Source organism: Bipolaris maydis, assembly GCF_028858645.1.
Source record: "Bipolaris maydis strain C4 unplaced genomic scaffold PSV08scaffold_6, whole genome shotgun sequence".
In the NCBI taxonomy this organism is placed as follows: domain Eukaryota; kingdom Fungi; phylum Ascomycota; class Dothideomycetes; order Pleosporales; family Pleosporaceae; genus Bipolaris; species Bipolaris maydis.
In genome coordinates, this window is record NW_027093862.1 from 1,868,411 (window position 1) to 1,881,251 (window position 12,841).

Here is a 12,841-nt window from a genome sequence, read left to right on the forward strand (position 1 = left end):
CCATGTCGTGGCCGTTGCAAGGCCGACGAGGCGCCGACGGCAGCTAGCTGTCCTGGGCAAGCCGCGATATTGCATCCACGTGGAGGGGCTGGGGTTGGGTTGTGGTTGTTGAGCATGCCCATGTGCCCGGGGGTGGTGTGCTTGCAATGTCCATGTGCGTACATCCCAGAGTGGCATGCCTGGTCTGCCAGTCTCGCCGTGCCGTCCGTCTGTCTGCTGTAAGCACTCTGCTGTGTACAGTGTGTGTGTGTACTATCGCGTCGTCCCCACCAGCACCCCTCGCTCTCTTTATCTCTGTTTATCTCGTGTGGGTGGCGTCGTGACTATATCCTCGCCACTACCACCGCCTCTTTCTCTTCCACCCCCCTTCCTCTGCTCCTCCTCCTCCTCCTCCTCCTCCACCGCCATGACGACATGCAGCACGCCCCAATGGCAGCAAGTAGCCGCCCAGAAACAGTCTTTGCGTCGAGCGGCCATGCAGCGCTTCACGGGCGCAGGCGCTGAAACGACGGCAGCCGAAGTGAACCCGGGCGGCTTGCGGATGCAGGCCTTGCCCAATGCGGACCACAGCCTGGCCTTGACCTCCGCCATCAGCAGCCTCCAGCTCGTCTCCCAGGCCATTTCCTCGCGTGCTGTCACGGCATCACAGCTGCTGCTTGCCTACATCGCCCGGTAAGCAAGCCTCGCCAACCTCAATCTGCTCTCGACCCATTCTCACGCCACCCTGAACCCCCAGCGCGACACATGCTCAAACCCGCGTACGGCCCGCCGCCTTCCACCCTCCGCTACTCGACCGCCCACCCTCCGGCCCGCTAACCGCCTTATACAGACAAACTGGCACGTGCCCGCTCCCTCCCCTTCTCTCATCTCAGACAAGACAATACAATACAACAATACAATAATCCTCCCCCTCCTCCCCCGCCTTTGCTGACTGATGCAGCCTGACCGAGATCCTCTTTGACGATGCCCTTGAACGAGCCCAGCAACTCGATGCCTTTTTCGAGCAAAATGGCCGCTTGGTGGGGCCTCTCCACGGCGTGCCAATGACTCTCAAGGACCAGTTCGACGTCAAGGGATACGACAGCACGTTGGGCTACGTTGGGCGGGCCTTCCGCCCTGCCCTCCAAGATTGCGTCTTGGTCTCTATGCTCAAAGCCATGGGCGCCGTCATCCTTGCCAAGTCCAATCTTCCCCAGAGCATCATGGTAAGTGTCTTGTCCATGACTACTTTTATACACACCCACACGTGCCCACGTTATGTAGTGTACTATACATATATGCACACACGACATGCATGGCTTCCAGAACAAGGTGCACAACTGACAGCGCCAGTGGTGCGAAACGGACAACCCATTGTGGGGCCGTACCGTTCACGATAAAAACCCCGACTTCACTTCCGGCGGTTCCACTGGTGGGGAAGCGGCGCTGCTCGCACTGCAAGGTACAGTGGTTGGATGGGGCACCGACATTGGAGGTAGCGTACGCATTCCCTCCCATATGAACGGCCTATATGCTCTTAAGCCCAGCAGTACGCGTCTACCATACCAAGGCGTTTCCGTCTCGACCGAAGGCCAAGAGCACGTCCCGTCCGTCGTAGGGCCGATGACTCGAAACATGGCTTCCCTAGTCGACGTCACAAAGGCAGTGATCGACGCAAGTCCCTGGGACCTCGACCCAAAGTGCTGTCCAGTTGCTTGGCGATCTCAGCTCTACCAAGATGCGCTATCCAGGCCGTTGGTCATCGCAGTCATGCGCGACGATGGTGTAGTCAGGTGCCATCCACCCATTGCACGCATCCTCGACCAAGTCGCCGCTGCCCTCCAAGATGCTGGTCACGAAGTGATAGCGTGGACACCAGGCAGTCTGCACCAGGAGTGCATCGACGTCATGGCAAGTCCATCACCATTTCCACATCTGACTCGACCCTGACGTGTGCGTGTGTGTGCAGGACCAGTATTATACGGCCGATGGCGGTGAGGATATCCGACGTGACGTCGAGGCCGGTGGCGAGCCCTTCATACCCCATGTCGAGGCCCTGGTGAATAGGGGACAGGCTATTTCGGTGTACGACTACTGGCAGCTCAACAAGCAAAAGCTGGCGTTGCAGAAGCGCTACCTGGACATGTGGAACTCGACGCGATGCGAGAAAAGCGGAAAGTCTGTCGATGTTCTGCTTACGCCCGTCATGCCACACTCTGCGGTACCACATGGCAAGTCCCGGTGGGTAGGATACACCAAAGTTTTTAACTTTGTAGACTACCCGGCAGTTGTACTACCTGCTGGTCAAGTTTCAAAAGAGCTTGATGCTGAGGCTACCAAGGCCATGGGCGAGTACCGTCCGAGAAATGCGTTGGACGAATGGAATTGGAGCATTTTCGACCTCGAGGCAATGGACGGCATGCCGGTCGGAGTGCAGGTTGTAGCGCGTCGCCTACAAGAAGAAAAAGTGCTTGGAGCCGCCGCCGCCATTGATAGGATAGTGAATGGCGTGTAATGTGGTGCAGACGTGTTTTGTCAGCACTTTTGTTGATGCAGCTGCAAACAAGTCGAAATAGAGTTTTGCCGAGCCCTACGATGCCGACGGTGAAGATGCCGCTCCCTCGTGCTCGGCGGATCCTGAAGGATTGAGCCTAACGCACGTGAATACGCGAGCACGCGACAAACAAGCCTATAATGATTCGTGGCGTCCCCGTGTCGAGTCGTGCAAGGCGCCCTGCTCCACTGCGGAAAGCGACCCTGCATCAAATAGGCCTGGCAAGCGGGGAAACACGAACAAAACACAGCAAGCCAAGCAGATGCCCAGTGATGATTTTTTACAATGCCTCCTTTTGAGTTGCTGTTCACATTTCCTGCTGTGTCTACTTTATATCAATACACCGACTTTGATATTTGATGTAGTCGAACCTTGACTTGCTTGGTACAGACACTTTTTCTTTCGCTATCCAACCAAACCTCGCATGACAAGAGAATGCAGTGGGAGGGGAACGTCGGCCGTCACGTGATTGTACCGAGTGAGAAATCGTACTAGAGACTGACTTGAGCATCGCATCCTTCTTATCGTGTACTAGAAACCTTATCTGTATCGTTCCCTGTCCTCATACCGTTGGCTATCTCCATGCCGCCGTCCCGTCATGCTACATACAACCATGGGTAGTAGTTATACTATGTACTTACAAAGACGATCCTCACCCCCAGCCCTCGAGTACTACGTCAGCATCGGAATACCCGGAACCTATCGGAATAAAGCATACGCATACCCCTCACGCTATCATGTGCCCTTATCCCATCTGCATCCTCACGCACTCGCTATCCCCCCCACTCACACACACACATGCATCAATGAACAATCTCTTAGCCTACCGGATATGCACCCTCTGCACCAATCGCGCCCACGCCCGCCCCGAAGCTAGCCCATCGACGCTGCCAACCAAAAAAGCAAAGGTTCCAATCTGCAAAGGCTAGATAAGCATCGACGCTTGCTCACGCGTCTGGAGCCATCTCTGCACTCTGTTGAACTACTGTATGTAATCGTCACACGAGGCTTTTTTTCGCCGTCCGATAGGCTGGCGCGTGGTGGTTGAGGGGGGGAGAGAGAGCGTATGACGACAACTGACAGCTTGTGCTCTCGAAGGCTTGCTGCAAAGCTGGCAAAGCTTCCTAGGGACATGTATTTTGAATAAGCTCTGAATGGGCATCTTTGAGTCCGCTTGTGTAGTTACAAGTTGCTGTTGGTGTTTTTCTTTGGGGGGAGCTCTCTTTTCAGTCGTTTGGAAGACGTGAATTACTTACTCAAACATACAATTGTGAGCAAAGCGCGAAAGGTGACATCATGGCGCCTGGTAAACCTCAGGTTATTGTGCAGAAACAGCGGGATGAGAAGAGTAGGCTTGATGTGAGTGTTATTTTTCACGTCTGTTTTTTTTGTCCTTGTCACGTAATGTTTGTTTTGTTGATTCCGCCGTTCCTGACAGGTCGTCATCGTTGGTGCTGGTCTGGGGGGCCTCGGAGCAGCGATATCCATCTTACTAGCCGGGCACAACGTACATATCCTCGAGTCGACGTCGGAAATTGGTGAAATCGGCGCTGGGATCCAATGCTTACCGAATGCGTCGCGAATTCTGATATCCTGGGGTCTCGAGTCGTATCTTGAGAAGTATGCGACTACACCGCAGTTTTGCAATATGCGGGGGTGGAAGGGGAATAAGATAAGCGATATGGATTTTCATGAGTATGAGAGAGAATGCGGGACACCGTTTTGGGATTTCCATAGGGCGGACTTGCATAGGGGGCTTTTGGAACGGGCGATCGAGTTGGGTGCGAAGTTGACTACAAGAGCGAGGGTCGTGGATATCGAGTACGAAGCCGACCAGGGGAACCAGACTACAAGAGCCACCGCCGTGTGTCAAGACGGCACCAGACACACAGCCGATCTAGTAGTCGGTGCTGACGGCATCAACTCGAAATGTCGCGAGATACTCCTAGGCCACAAAGACCCCCCCCTTCTCACCGGCGACCTCGCATACCGCCTCCTCCTCAACACCAACGACATGCTCAAAGACCCCGACCTAGCCCACTTCGTCCTCGACCCCCAAGTCAACTACTGGGTTGGCCCAGACGCCCACGCAGTCAACTACGTCCTCCGCGGCGGCAAGCTCTTCAACATGGTCCTCCTCGTCCCAGACGACATGCCCGCCGGCGCCAACACGCTCGCCGGCAACGTCGAAGAGATGCGCGCCCTATACAAAGACTGGGACCCGCGCATCGGCAAACTGCTCGCGCTATGCCAGTCCGTCGCCAAATGGCGGCTCATGATCCGCCCCGGTCTCGATCCCACCTGGTCGCATACCCGCTCTGCTGCCTTTACCATTCTCGGCGACGCCGCCCATGCGACGCTGCCGTATCTTGCGTCGGGCGCCGGCATGTCGCTCGAAGATGCGCACGTGCTGGGGCTTTGTCTCGCCCGGCTTACTGCAAAGTCCCGTCCTGACAAGGCGAGGGCGCTGGCCGTGTACGAGCGGTGTCGGCGCGAGCGCACCGAACGCGTGGTTTCACGCGGAAACCGCCAGCAGTATCTGTATCATGTCCATGATGGGGAGGCCCAGGTGAGGCGGGATGAGCTACTGACGGCTTTTGGCCGGTTTAATGGTAGGGGCAGGGTGAGTAAAGAGGAGTTTGAAGATAGGGGGTTGAGGGTTGGCGAGGATCCGCTGGCGTGGCGGTGGGGGGGCGTGGGGAGTTGGCTGTTGACGTATAGGTGTGAGGAGGATGTTGAGAGGAGGTGGAGGGAGGTGGAGGTGGAGAGTAGGGGAGGCGTCATGGAGGGAGAAAATGTTAGAGCGGTTTTGTAGGGGAGTTTTTCTTTCTTTCTTTCTTTCTTTCTTTCTTTCTTTCTTTCTTTCTTTCTTTCTTTCTTTCTTTCTTTCTTTCTTTCTTTCTTTCTTTCTTTCTTTCTTTCTTTCTTTCTTTCTTTCTTTCTTTCTTTCTTTCGTGAGCATATTGGGAAAAGATTTGGTCGGTTTAATTGAGGGGTGTTTTCATATCCTTCAATCCTTTCACATTGACTATAGAGTGTGATGTGTAAGTTCTTTTTTGGAGTTGATGTATAGATTATAGGTTAGTTTGGGGAGTAGCTTTATGCTCATAGCGGAATCGAATCCATTTCACGATTAGCTTAGGACTGGTATCTTTCCAAGCCATTGTCATGAGTGGAATCTTGTAGGGTAGTGCATACCATGTTTCGGGTACCTGTAGCATTTGAACGTTTATTCTTCTTCCTTGACAGTTCATTCTTTTTCTTCTTGTTTTTACAGAGATTGAATCTATCGGAGAAAGCCTGTATCGGCCCATCACAATAGACGTCTTGTACCAGCACTAATTCCCAGAATCTTTCTAGAAAGAAGCTGGCCTTATTATGAGCAGGTGGTTACATAAAGACGAAAATTTCAGGGAAACACTATTCGGTGTACTAGTAGTGACCTGAAAAGTTTAGAAATGCCGTGAGAGAAGACGTCCGAGTTTTCCTTGGTCACGATATGCATACCAACTAACAACACCATATCAGCACACCCCGCATCTGCGGTCTAAGCGCAAAAGCTAGCATGTTCTCAATCTAGCAAACCAATATTCCGCACGGCTCCAAGCGCATGAGCAAAAAAAGTATCAGATGACCCTCACCATACACCTGTCTTGTTAACAAGCCCATCGGAGTTGCCCGAACCGCCTCTTTCCGCCCATGTACGTACTAGCCAAACGGCTCTGTCCAACGAAGCCCCGCGTTAACAACACCTCGGGCCCCACGTCATGCGTGCCCTCCCCAAAAGCATACGGCGCGTCGCGTCGCCCTTCTTTTCCTCTTTCCTTTCTTCTTCTTTTTCTTCTCCCCTCTGACAATGTCCACGCTCACTATCCCCAAATTCAGCCCCGGAGAAGCCGTCAACGAAGAAAATGGCCTGATCCACGGCGTCTCAGCACAGGAGCTGCAGATTCTAGGGGAGCAATGCTTTGATGCGCGCGAGAGGGCTTATTGTAAGTAGTATAGTTTTCATACCAATATATACAATCAGATTAGGCCATGAAAAACGTCTAGTTTGTACGTGTGTATGGAATGGGGACATAAAAAAAAAGAAGAATAGTACACCAACAAACAGCAAAAAAAATCCAGGCCCATACTCCCTCTTCCGCGTCGGCGCCTCGCTCCTCCTCAACACCTCGAATCCCACCGCCCCATCCACAACGCACATCATCACGGGCGCAAACGTAGAAAACGCCGCCTACCCCGTCGGCACGTGTGCCGAACGCGTCGCCATGGGCACAGCCGTGATGGCAGGCCACCGCATCGGCGCCTTCAAAGCCGTCGGCGTCACAACCGATATTGTGGATTTTTGCTCTCCCTGCGGCATGTGTCGCCAGTTCCTGCGCGAGTTCTTGCGGCTCGAAACGCCGATTTTCATGTTCAATAAGGAGGGCAAGTGGATTGTGAGGACCATGGGCGAGTTGTTGCCGCTCAGCTTTGGGCCGGATGTTTTGCCCCCCCGCGAGGAGCTGAGGAAGGGGCAGGAGGAGGATAAGGCGAAGACTGCGTAAAGAAGGGTGGGTTGGGGTTTGGGGATTATGTAGCATTGAGGGTGTTGGTGATGGTGCATTTGCTATGATTGGTGGGGAGTAGTATGTGAGCATCTCTGGCGTGCTGGGGGGCGTGGATTGAGGTACTAGATTAGACGGGTACATACTCTACAAAACAGCATTGAATACACACTATGTGTTCCATTGTACTACATTCAAAGTCCATGGAATATCTCACATCTGACCTTTTTTTTCAAGTTATCCTGCACCCACTCACCCCTCAGCACAGCGCAGCCTCTCTTCTTTTTTTCCCCGCGGAAACCTCCCGATAAGCCCTCAGATAAGAAATCCCCCTCCAACAGCCAACATTTCCCTATCTCCGCGCCCCGTGGATATGTAATGCACAACTGACACAATCTAATATGCCTGCAAAACAAGTCAATTAGCCGTTCAAACATGTTGTGACTATCCCCTCCGTCTGCCTGCGCTCAAGCAGTGCGTGCATCTTCTTCCCTTTTCTTTTTCCCTTGCTGAAAACGCTGCTGTGTTGCGTATTTATCGAAGAGATAGAATAACTAAGTGACAGAAAGATGACGCAAGGCAATGGAAGTAGTAGGAGGGAAGAAGGAATTACGGATTCGGAGCACTTTTCGCCGTATAGGGCTGATGGGAAACTTGTAAGTTGTTTTCGTTTATCTGCAGGAAACTTGGGGATGTTAGAGTGTGGATTGGGGAAAGAAAGAGATGGAACGGGCGTGGAAAAAAAAGTGTCTCTAGCTAACAAGCAATGTGGGAATTTGTATAGTACGGCTTCGTCTGTGTAGTAACAGGCGCCACACAACCCGTAGGCAAAGCCATAGTCGCTGAATTGGCCGGTGCGTCCTCCTTCACAACACTACCTCCTCGCTCAGAAGAAGAAGAAGAAGGAGAAGAAGAGTCCCCAATTGAACAACAACCGTATCAATTCTAACCCCAAACCCCTCCCCTAGCCCACGGCGCAGCCTGCATCTACGCCTGCTCCACCCTCCCCTCTGACCCCTACACCCTCCCCGACACGACCAGCACCCAGTACCCAAACACGAAAATCATCAGCTACCCGTACAACATGGCCTCTGAAGAAGACACGCTCGCCCTCATCGACGACGTGCTAAACACCTGGGGCCGCCTCGACGTCTGGACCTCATCCACGGGGCTCCTAGGCCCCCCCTCCATCACGCAAACCGGACCCAAGGACTTATACGCCGCATTCGACACCAACGCATTGCCGGCCTTCTTCGCGCTCAAGTACGCGCCCGCGGCGATGCAGAAAACGACGCCAAAGGGCAACTACGCGAATGCCGCGCCCAAAGATGTTGCGTACGGCTCTATCATTGTGGTGACGAGCGTGGCGGGGACGTACGGCGGGTGCTGGGCTCCTGCGTTTACGATGGCGTCGCATGCGGCCTTGGGAGTTGTGCGGTCGGGGGTGCTGGTGTTGAAAGGGACTGGGGTGCGGATTAACGCGGTGACGGCGGGCCAGATTGATGTGGGGGTTGATTTGAAAGATTGTGGGGTCAAGGAGATGGCGCAGGGACAGTTTCCACCGGCGAGTCTGCAAGGGGGTGAGAGTCAGAAGAGGACGATTGGGTTGGAGAGGGCGGGGAGGCCAGAGGAGGTAGCGAGGACGGTGGGCTTCTTGGCCAGTGGGTTTAGTAGTTATATCACGGGGGCCGAGTTGAGGGTTGATGGGGGCGCGGGGGTTATGAATCCCATTACTGTGCCTGTCTAGGGAAAATCTAGTGGTTAAAAATGGGATAGAGGAGGGGATTGAGCTTTTTGTTTTACAGTACCATACTCCAGCCGTTTACGCCTTGCTAATGCTGCAACACAACCGGTACACCCTTTTCCCAATTCTCTATGCTCTCTTTGATGTTGACCCAGTACCTCAATTTTACCGCCTCACTCTTCGCTGCGTCGAGGTCATCCTCTTTAAACGCCTTGTCGATAACCTCTGTACTTTGTGCTATCCTCTCTTCATTCCTTTGCCGCATCTCTTCCAAATCCTCTTCTCGCTCCGCCTCCTCGATACTCTCTCTCGCCTCGAGAACCTCCATCAACAGTTCCGGGTCGTCCACCTTGGCCGTCTCATCCTCCGCCACCTCAATGCCCCTCAACGAAAGTAGATATTGTGCGCGCAACAAGGGGTTTTGGAGCGTCTTGTAGGCTTCGTTAATGCGTGCCGACGTGGCTTCGGCGCGTTTCTTGTCCGCTTGCGGATGCAGATCGGGATGCGCGCGTGCTTGTAGCTGTAGAAACTCGCGCTTGAGGGCGGCAAGGTCGATGGCAAAGGGGCCGTTTGGTGGGGGACCGTCGGGGAGTGATGCGGGGAAGAAGGAGTAGTGTGTTTGTGGGGCTTGTGCCACTGCTGATGGCTTTGTTTCAAATGGCTTTTCGACCGTATTCGAGCTCGACGATGTGGATTGGAAACGACGGAAAGCTGCTTGAGGTGCTGTGCGGTGGGCGCAGAAGAGACATGGTGTGCCGATTTGTCGCGTGCGAAATAGTGATGAGACGGCCGATTCGGAGGTAATTGATGCGCGGATTTTACGCGCGGCGGATGGTCTCAGGGAGCGCATTATTTAATTCGTGGGTTGTACGTATATGTATAGTGGGGTGTAGGTGGAGGCAGGATTTGTTGATAAATGTTGCGTTAGGCTGAAGTGCAGGGGTCAAACATTCTCGCGCTCGACATTTGATCAGTTACGTCATTCATCACCAACACCCACCAATGACATGTGCATGTACATGACAAATAGCTACAGTCTAGATCATATTTTGTGTGTGTTTTATCGGGTTCGTGGTTGAACTTTTCGCAAAGTTGCCGAACGCTTCCTATTCGTCTCCCTGCAAGCCGGTGTACCTTCGTTACTAGTGTAGTTATGCATGAACGCTACTATATTCTGATCTTCTCGACCGAAGTCATCAACTGCACATTGCAAACATACTATGGAAACCTGAAAGTTTCTAGTCCATCCAGTTGGCAGGTTTCAATAGCGGATTTACCTATAATTCTTCTACTATGTAGGACGTAATGTAGTTGATTGAATGATTGTCTTGTGATAGAACTCGTCAAAGGACCAATAAGCAAGCTCTATAAGAAGGTCTGATCAGTCACGTTCGAACTTTTAAACGTACTTAATGTGTCTTCATTTTGATGAAATACTTAGCTAGGCGATGATTCAGTTTTATAAATTTCTGCGCAAAAAATTCTATTCGAATTTGTTACGAATTGATGACGATGTATTTCTTTAAAATTGGTAGTAGATTAAAACATCATAAGGATAATATCTTAGGAATATTGATCATGGTCACGCGCTGGGTTTGGTTAGGAAAAGACATAAATAGTGCATTTGTGTTGATGGTAGTGAAGCATTTAAGAGGAGGATATTGATCTTCTACATCGGCATCCAAAAACAGAGTATTCATTTACAGAGAGCATCATAACATTCTACTAAGGCAACATATACCTGTTCACATCATAGTCAGTCACTTATACGCTAATGCAAAAATAAAAGGGCTCGCACTTCCCATGGAACTTATTACAAGTCCACCGAAAGTGCAAAAAATGGGGTCTTACCGCGACTCGAACGCGGGGCCTCTCGCAAGCTGTGCTCGGGAAATCCCTAAGCGAGAATCATACCACTAGACCATAAGACCGTGTAGCTGTAGTAGCTATTGATGGAAGAAAAAAGCAAATCTCGCGATATATCCAGAGAAAATTTACCAATGGAAGAGGGCCATGGTACTTGTCCAATTAGAGAACAAATCACATGACAGCGCTGCGGGGCTTCAGTTGTGGGGTTGGTCCACCTACCGACCTGACATTGTCGTTTTAGAACAACATACGTATCAGCGTCTAGTTGAAACGATTGGGAAGAATTAATGCTCTAAATTTGAGGGCAGCCATTGCTTATAGTGCTTGTTCTTTGCCACTTGCTTCAAGCCACTCGCGATTGATACGTCATTTGTACTACCGCAAGGGTCGTGCCTGCATCATCGACATCATGAACGCAATTTCCCGAACTGCGTATGCATGGCTTCTGCTTCATGCTGCAAGTTTCCACTCATTGGGCTAATGTATCCAATGACTATCGCTTTATTACAGCCAGCTCCGCGATATTGTAAATGACCATTGTAATCCACAATGGTCCTACGATTATTCGTTCCTGAAGGTATGTGTCTGAAGGGCACAAGCGGCGCATAGCTCCTGACCGAGCTCTAGGCGAGGACCAACATCCGCTCGTGCGAAGACGACCTGGCGGCCTCGCTGCACAGCATGACCTCATCACATCACCATGGAGAGCTTCGCTTGCTGCAGCTGGCTTCACTGGCTTCACTGCGCTTGTCGGCCGCTCACGTCCAGGCATATTCCTCCGTTCCGCCGCTTTCTTCAGCGTCGTCGATCTCTCATGGACAGCTGCTGGATTGTACGGGCAACGGGAGATAAACAGAGGTGTATTTAAAATGGAAAATATCGCACCGGAGCCTGGAAAGCTGTGGCAAAGGACAACGCGCTGGACTGCAGAGGACGCGACGCTGGCTGGCGGAGCATTGGGTGTTGTGACGGCCCTGAACCCGCGCGCTTTTCCTGGAGCTTATGGAATTTCAAGATACATTGGAGCAGTGACTGTTGGATGCGCACTTGGATACAAAGCTTCAGAAACCTTCCTAACTCGCATCCACTCGCAAATGATGGGTTTCATAGAATCATCCGAAGAGGTGATCCGGACGAGAGAATATGAGAAGTTGCAGAGCGATAAAGAAGCGAAAGCTTCGCTATCTTTTATCGGCAAACTCGCGTTCAAGTGTCACACATCTCCATATCTACAGATCCTGCAGAATCCTTTACAGTTTACTGGGGTAGGAGGAACAGGTGGTATACGTAGCCGACAGCAGCACGCAAAACCATTGAGCCGAGAATCTCAGGGGCCAACGTTGAGCTCATCGCTGCAAGCAGACACGGCCAAGTTCACCCTCATGCAAATAGAGTTCAAAGCAGACGATCTTACAGGGCCAGACCTCGAAGCAGGTTATCGAGCATACAAGGACAGTCTTCAGACGCGGGACGAAAGCGCCATTCTTGAATGGCGGGAGAAAATCCAGAAGCACAAGAAACAAGCAGGAGTTGAAATGCAGTTCGTGTGGGAGCATCTTGCGGATAGGGAGAAGGAATTCTACCTCCATGTCGAAGAAGACAGAGAAAAAGACATACTTCGACGAGAGCTGCAACTACTCAACAACATGGCTGGGGACATGAGTATTAGGCATGCGATTCTCGAATACCACGAAGCAGACGCAGACAAGCAATTGCGGCAGAAGCGGCAAGCGGATCATGTTCAACCTCCCTTCATAGAATCCGACAGATCACAGAAGTTGGCAGCAGCTGCGCAATACGACTACCAAGGCCCAATCATGGTCACCGAGCAAGTGCGTACCAACTGGATAAGACAAAAGGAAGTCCTACATCACCTTGAGCATGCTTTATTGCAGTACGAATCAATACAGCCAGCGGATGGATCAAGAGTGTTTGAGCATCTCAAGCAAATTCGGCAGAATGCGGAAGAGCTGAAGAGGAATGTCGAGGCTACTGAACGGCTGCTACGTTGGTTCGAGGTGCAGGTACAACAGGCCGAAGACAAGACCAAGAGAGAAACATAGCACTATTTCGTACGCAAATTACCGGTGACGTACGCAAACACTGATGTGTTGGCAAAGACACACCTTGTTCCATAGCAAACTG

At 51.9% G+C, this 12,841-nt stretch overlaps 6 protein-coding genes and 1 non-coding gene across 7 annotated transcripts; 5 read left to right on the top strand and 2 right to left on the bottom strand.

The window, feature by feature from the left end:
- Positions 1-384: 384 nt before the first annotated feature.
- Positions 385-2,585, top strand: PSV08DRAFT_362066 (amidase signature domain-containing protein). Its single transcript, XM_066093021.1, has 6 exons — positions 385-672; positions 737-758; positions 830-837; positions 941-1,205; positions 1,333-1,890; positions 1,949-2,585. The coding sequence occupies exons 1-6, from the start codon at positions 407-409 to the stop codon at positions 2,492-2,494; spliced, it is 1,665 nt and encodes a 554-aa protein (XP_065949266.1). The 5' UTR covers positions 385-406; the 3' UTR covers positions 2,495-2,585.
- Positions 2,586-3,829: 1,244 nt separating this feature from the next.
- Positions 3,830-5,348, top strand: PSV08DRAFT_222846 (uncharacterized protein; the record flags this gene model as incomplete). The annotated part of the gene is made up of 2 exons (XM_014217797.1): positions 3,830-3,892; positions 3,972-5,348. 2 exons carry the CDS (start codon positions 3,830-3,832, stop codon positions 5,346-5,348), a joined length of 1,440 nt encoding a protein of 479 aa, XP_014073272.1.
- Positions 5,349-6,300: 952 nt separating this feature from the next.
- Positions 6,301-7,298, top strand: PSV08DRAFT_296455 (cytidine deaminase-like protein). The gene is made up of 2 exons (XM_014217771.1): positions 6,301-6,525; positions 6,662-7,298. Exons 1-2 carry the CDS (start codon positions 6,390-6,392, stop codon positions 7,081-7,083), a joined length of 558 nt encoding a protein of 185 aa, XP_014073246.1. The 5' UTR covers positions 6,301-6,389; the 3' UTR covers positions 7,084-7,298.
- Positions 7,299-7,527: 229 nt separating this feature from the next.
- PSV08DRAFT_41305 (uncharacterized protein) lies at positions 7,528-8,873 on the top strand. The gene is made up of 3 exons (XM_014217822.2): positions 7,528-7,739; positions 7,868-7,937; positions 8,052-8,873. The coding sequence occupies exons 1-3, from the start codon at positions 7,653-7,655 to the stop codon at positions 8,828-8,830; spliced, it is 936 nt and encodes a 311-aa protein (XP_014073297.1). The 5' UTR covers positions 7,528-7,652; the 3' UTR covers positions 8,831-8,873.
- On the bottom strand, positions 8,495-9,718 carry PSV08DRAFT_296469 (HSCB C-terminal oligomerization domain-containing protein). The gene has a single exon (XM_014217770.1). It carries the CDS (start codon positions 9,675-9,677, stop codon positions 8,916-8,918), a length of 762 nt encoding a protein of 253 aa, XP_014073245.1. The 5' UTR covers positions 9,678-9,718; the 3' UTR covers positions 8,495-8,915.
- Positions 9,719-10,669: 951 nt separating this feature from the next.
- Positions 10,670-10,758, bottom strand: PSV08DRAFT_t30. Its single transcript has one exon. It is a non-coding gene; the product is annotated as a tRNA-Pro (tRNA).
- Positions 10,759-11,245: 487 nt separating this feature from the next.
- PSV08DRAFT_390070 (uncharacterized protein) lies at positions 11,246-12,835 on the top strand (the record flags this gene model as incomplete). The annotated part of the gene is made up of 2 exons (XM_014217821.2): positions 11,246-11,273; positions 11,324-12,835. 2 exons carry the CDS (start codon positions 11,246-11,248, stop codon positions 12,757-12,759), a joined length of 1,464 nt encoding a protein of 487 aa, XP_014073296.1. The 3' UTR covers positions 12,760-12,835.
- Between the last annotated feature and the right edge of the window lie 6 nt (positions 12,836-12,841).

Excerpts from the sequence above, each read along its gene's own strand:
- PSV08DRAFT_362066 (XM_066093021.1), top strand. The coding sequence starts at position 407 with ATGACGACATGCAGCACGCCCCAATGGCAGCAAGTAGCCGCCCAGAAA. Across the intron at positions 673-736 it reads CTGCTTGCCTACATCGCCCG|CGCGACACATGCTCAAACCC; the intron begins GTAAGCAAGCCT and ends CTGAACCCCCAG. Across the intron at positions 1,206-1,332 it reads ATCTTCCCCAGAGCATCATG|TGGTGCGAAACGGACAACCC; the intron begins GTAAGTGTCTTG and ends TGACAGCGCCAG.
- PSV08DRAFT_296455 (XM_014217771.1), top strand. The coding sequence starts at position 6,390 with ATGTCCACGCTCACTATCCCCAAATTCAGCCCCGGAGAAGCCGTCAAC. Across the intron at positions 6,526-6,661 it reads TGCGCGCGAGAGGGCTTATT|GCCCATACTCCCTCTTCCGC; the intron begins GTAAGTAGTATA and ends AAAAAAATCCAG.
- PSV08DRAFT_41305 (XM_014217822.2), top strand. The coding sequence starts at position 7,653 with ATGACGCAAGGCAATGGAAGTAGTAGGAGGGAAGAAGGAATTACGGAT. Across the intron at positions 7,740-7,867 it reads ATAGGGCTGATGGGAAACTT|TACGGCTTCGTCTGTGTAGT; the intron begins GTAAGTTGTTTT and ends GAATTTGTATAG. Across the intron at positions 7,938-8,051 it reads CATAGTCGCTGAATTGGCCG|CCCACGGCGCAGCCTGCATC; the intron begins GTGCGTCCTCCT and ends CCCCTCCCCTAG.
- PSV08DRAFT_296469 (XM_014217770.1), bottom strand. The coding sequence starts at position 9,677 with ATGCGCTCCCTGAGACCATCCGCCGCGCGTAAAATCCGCGCATCAATT.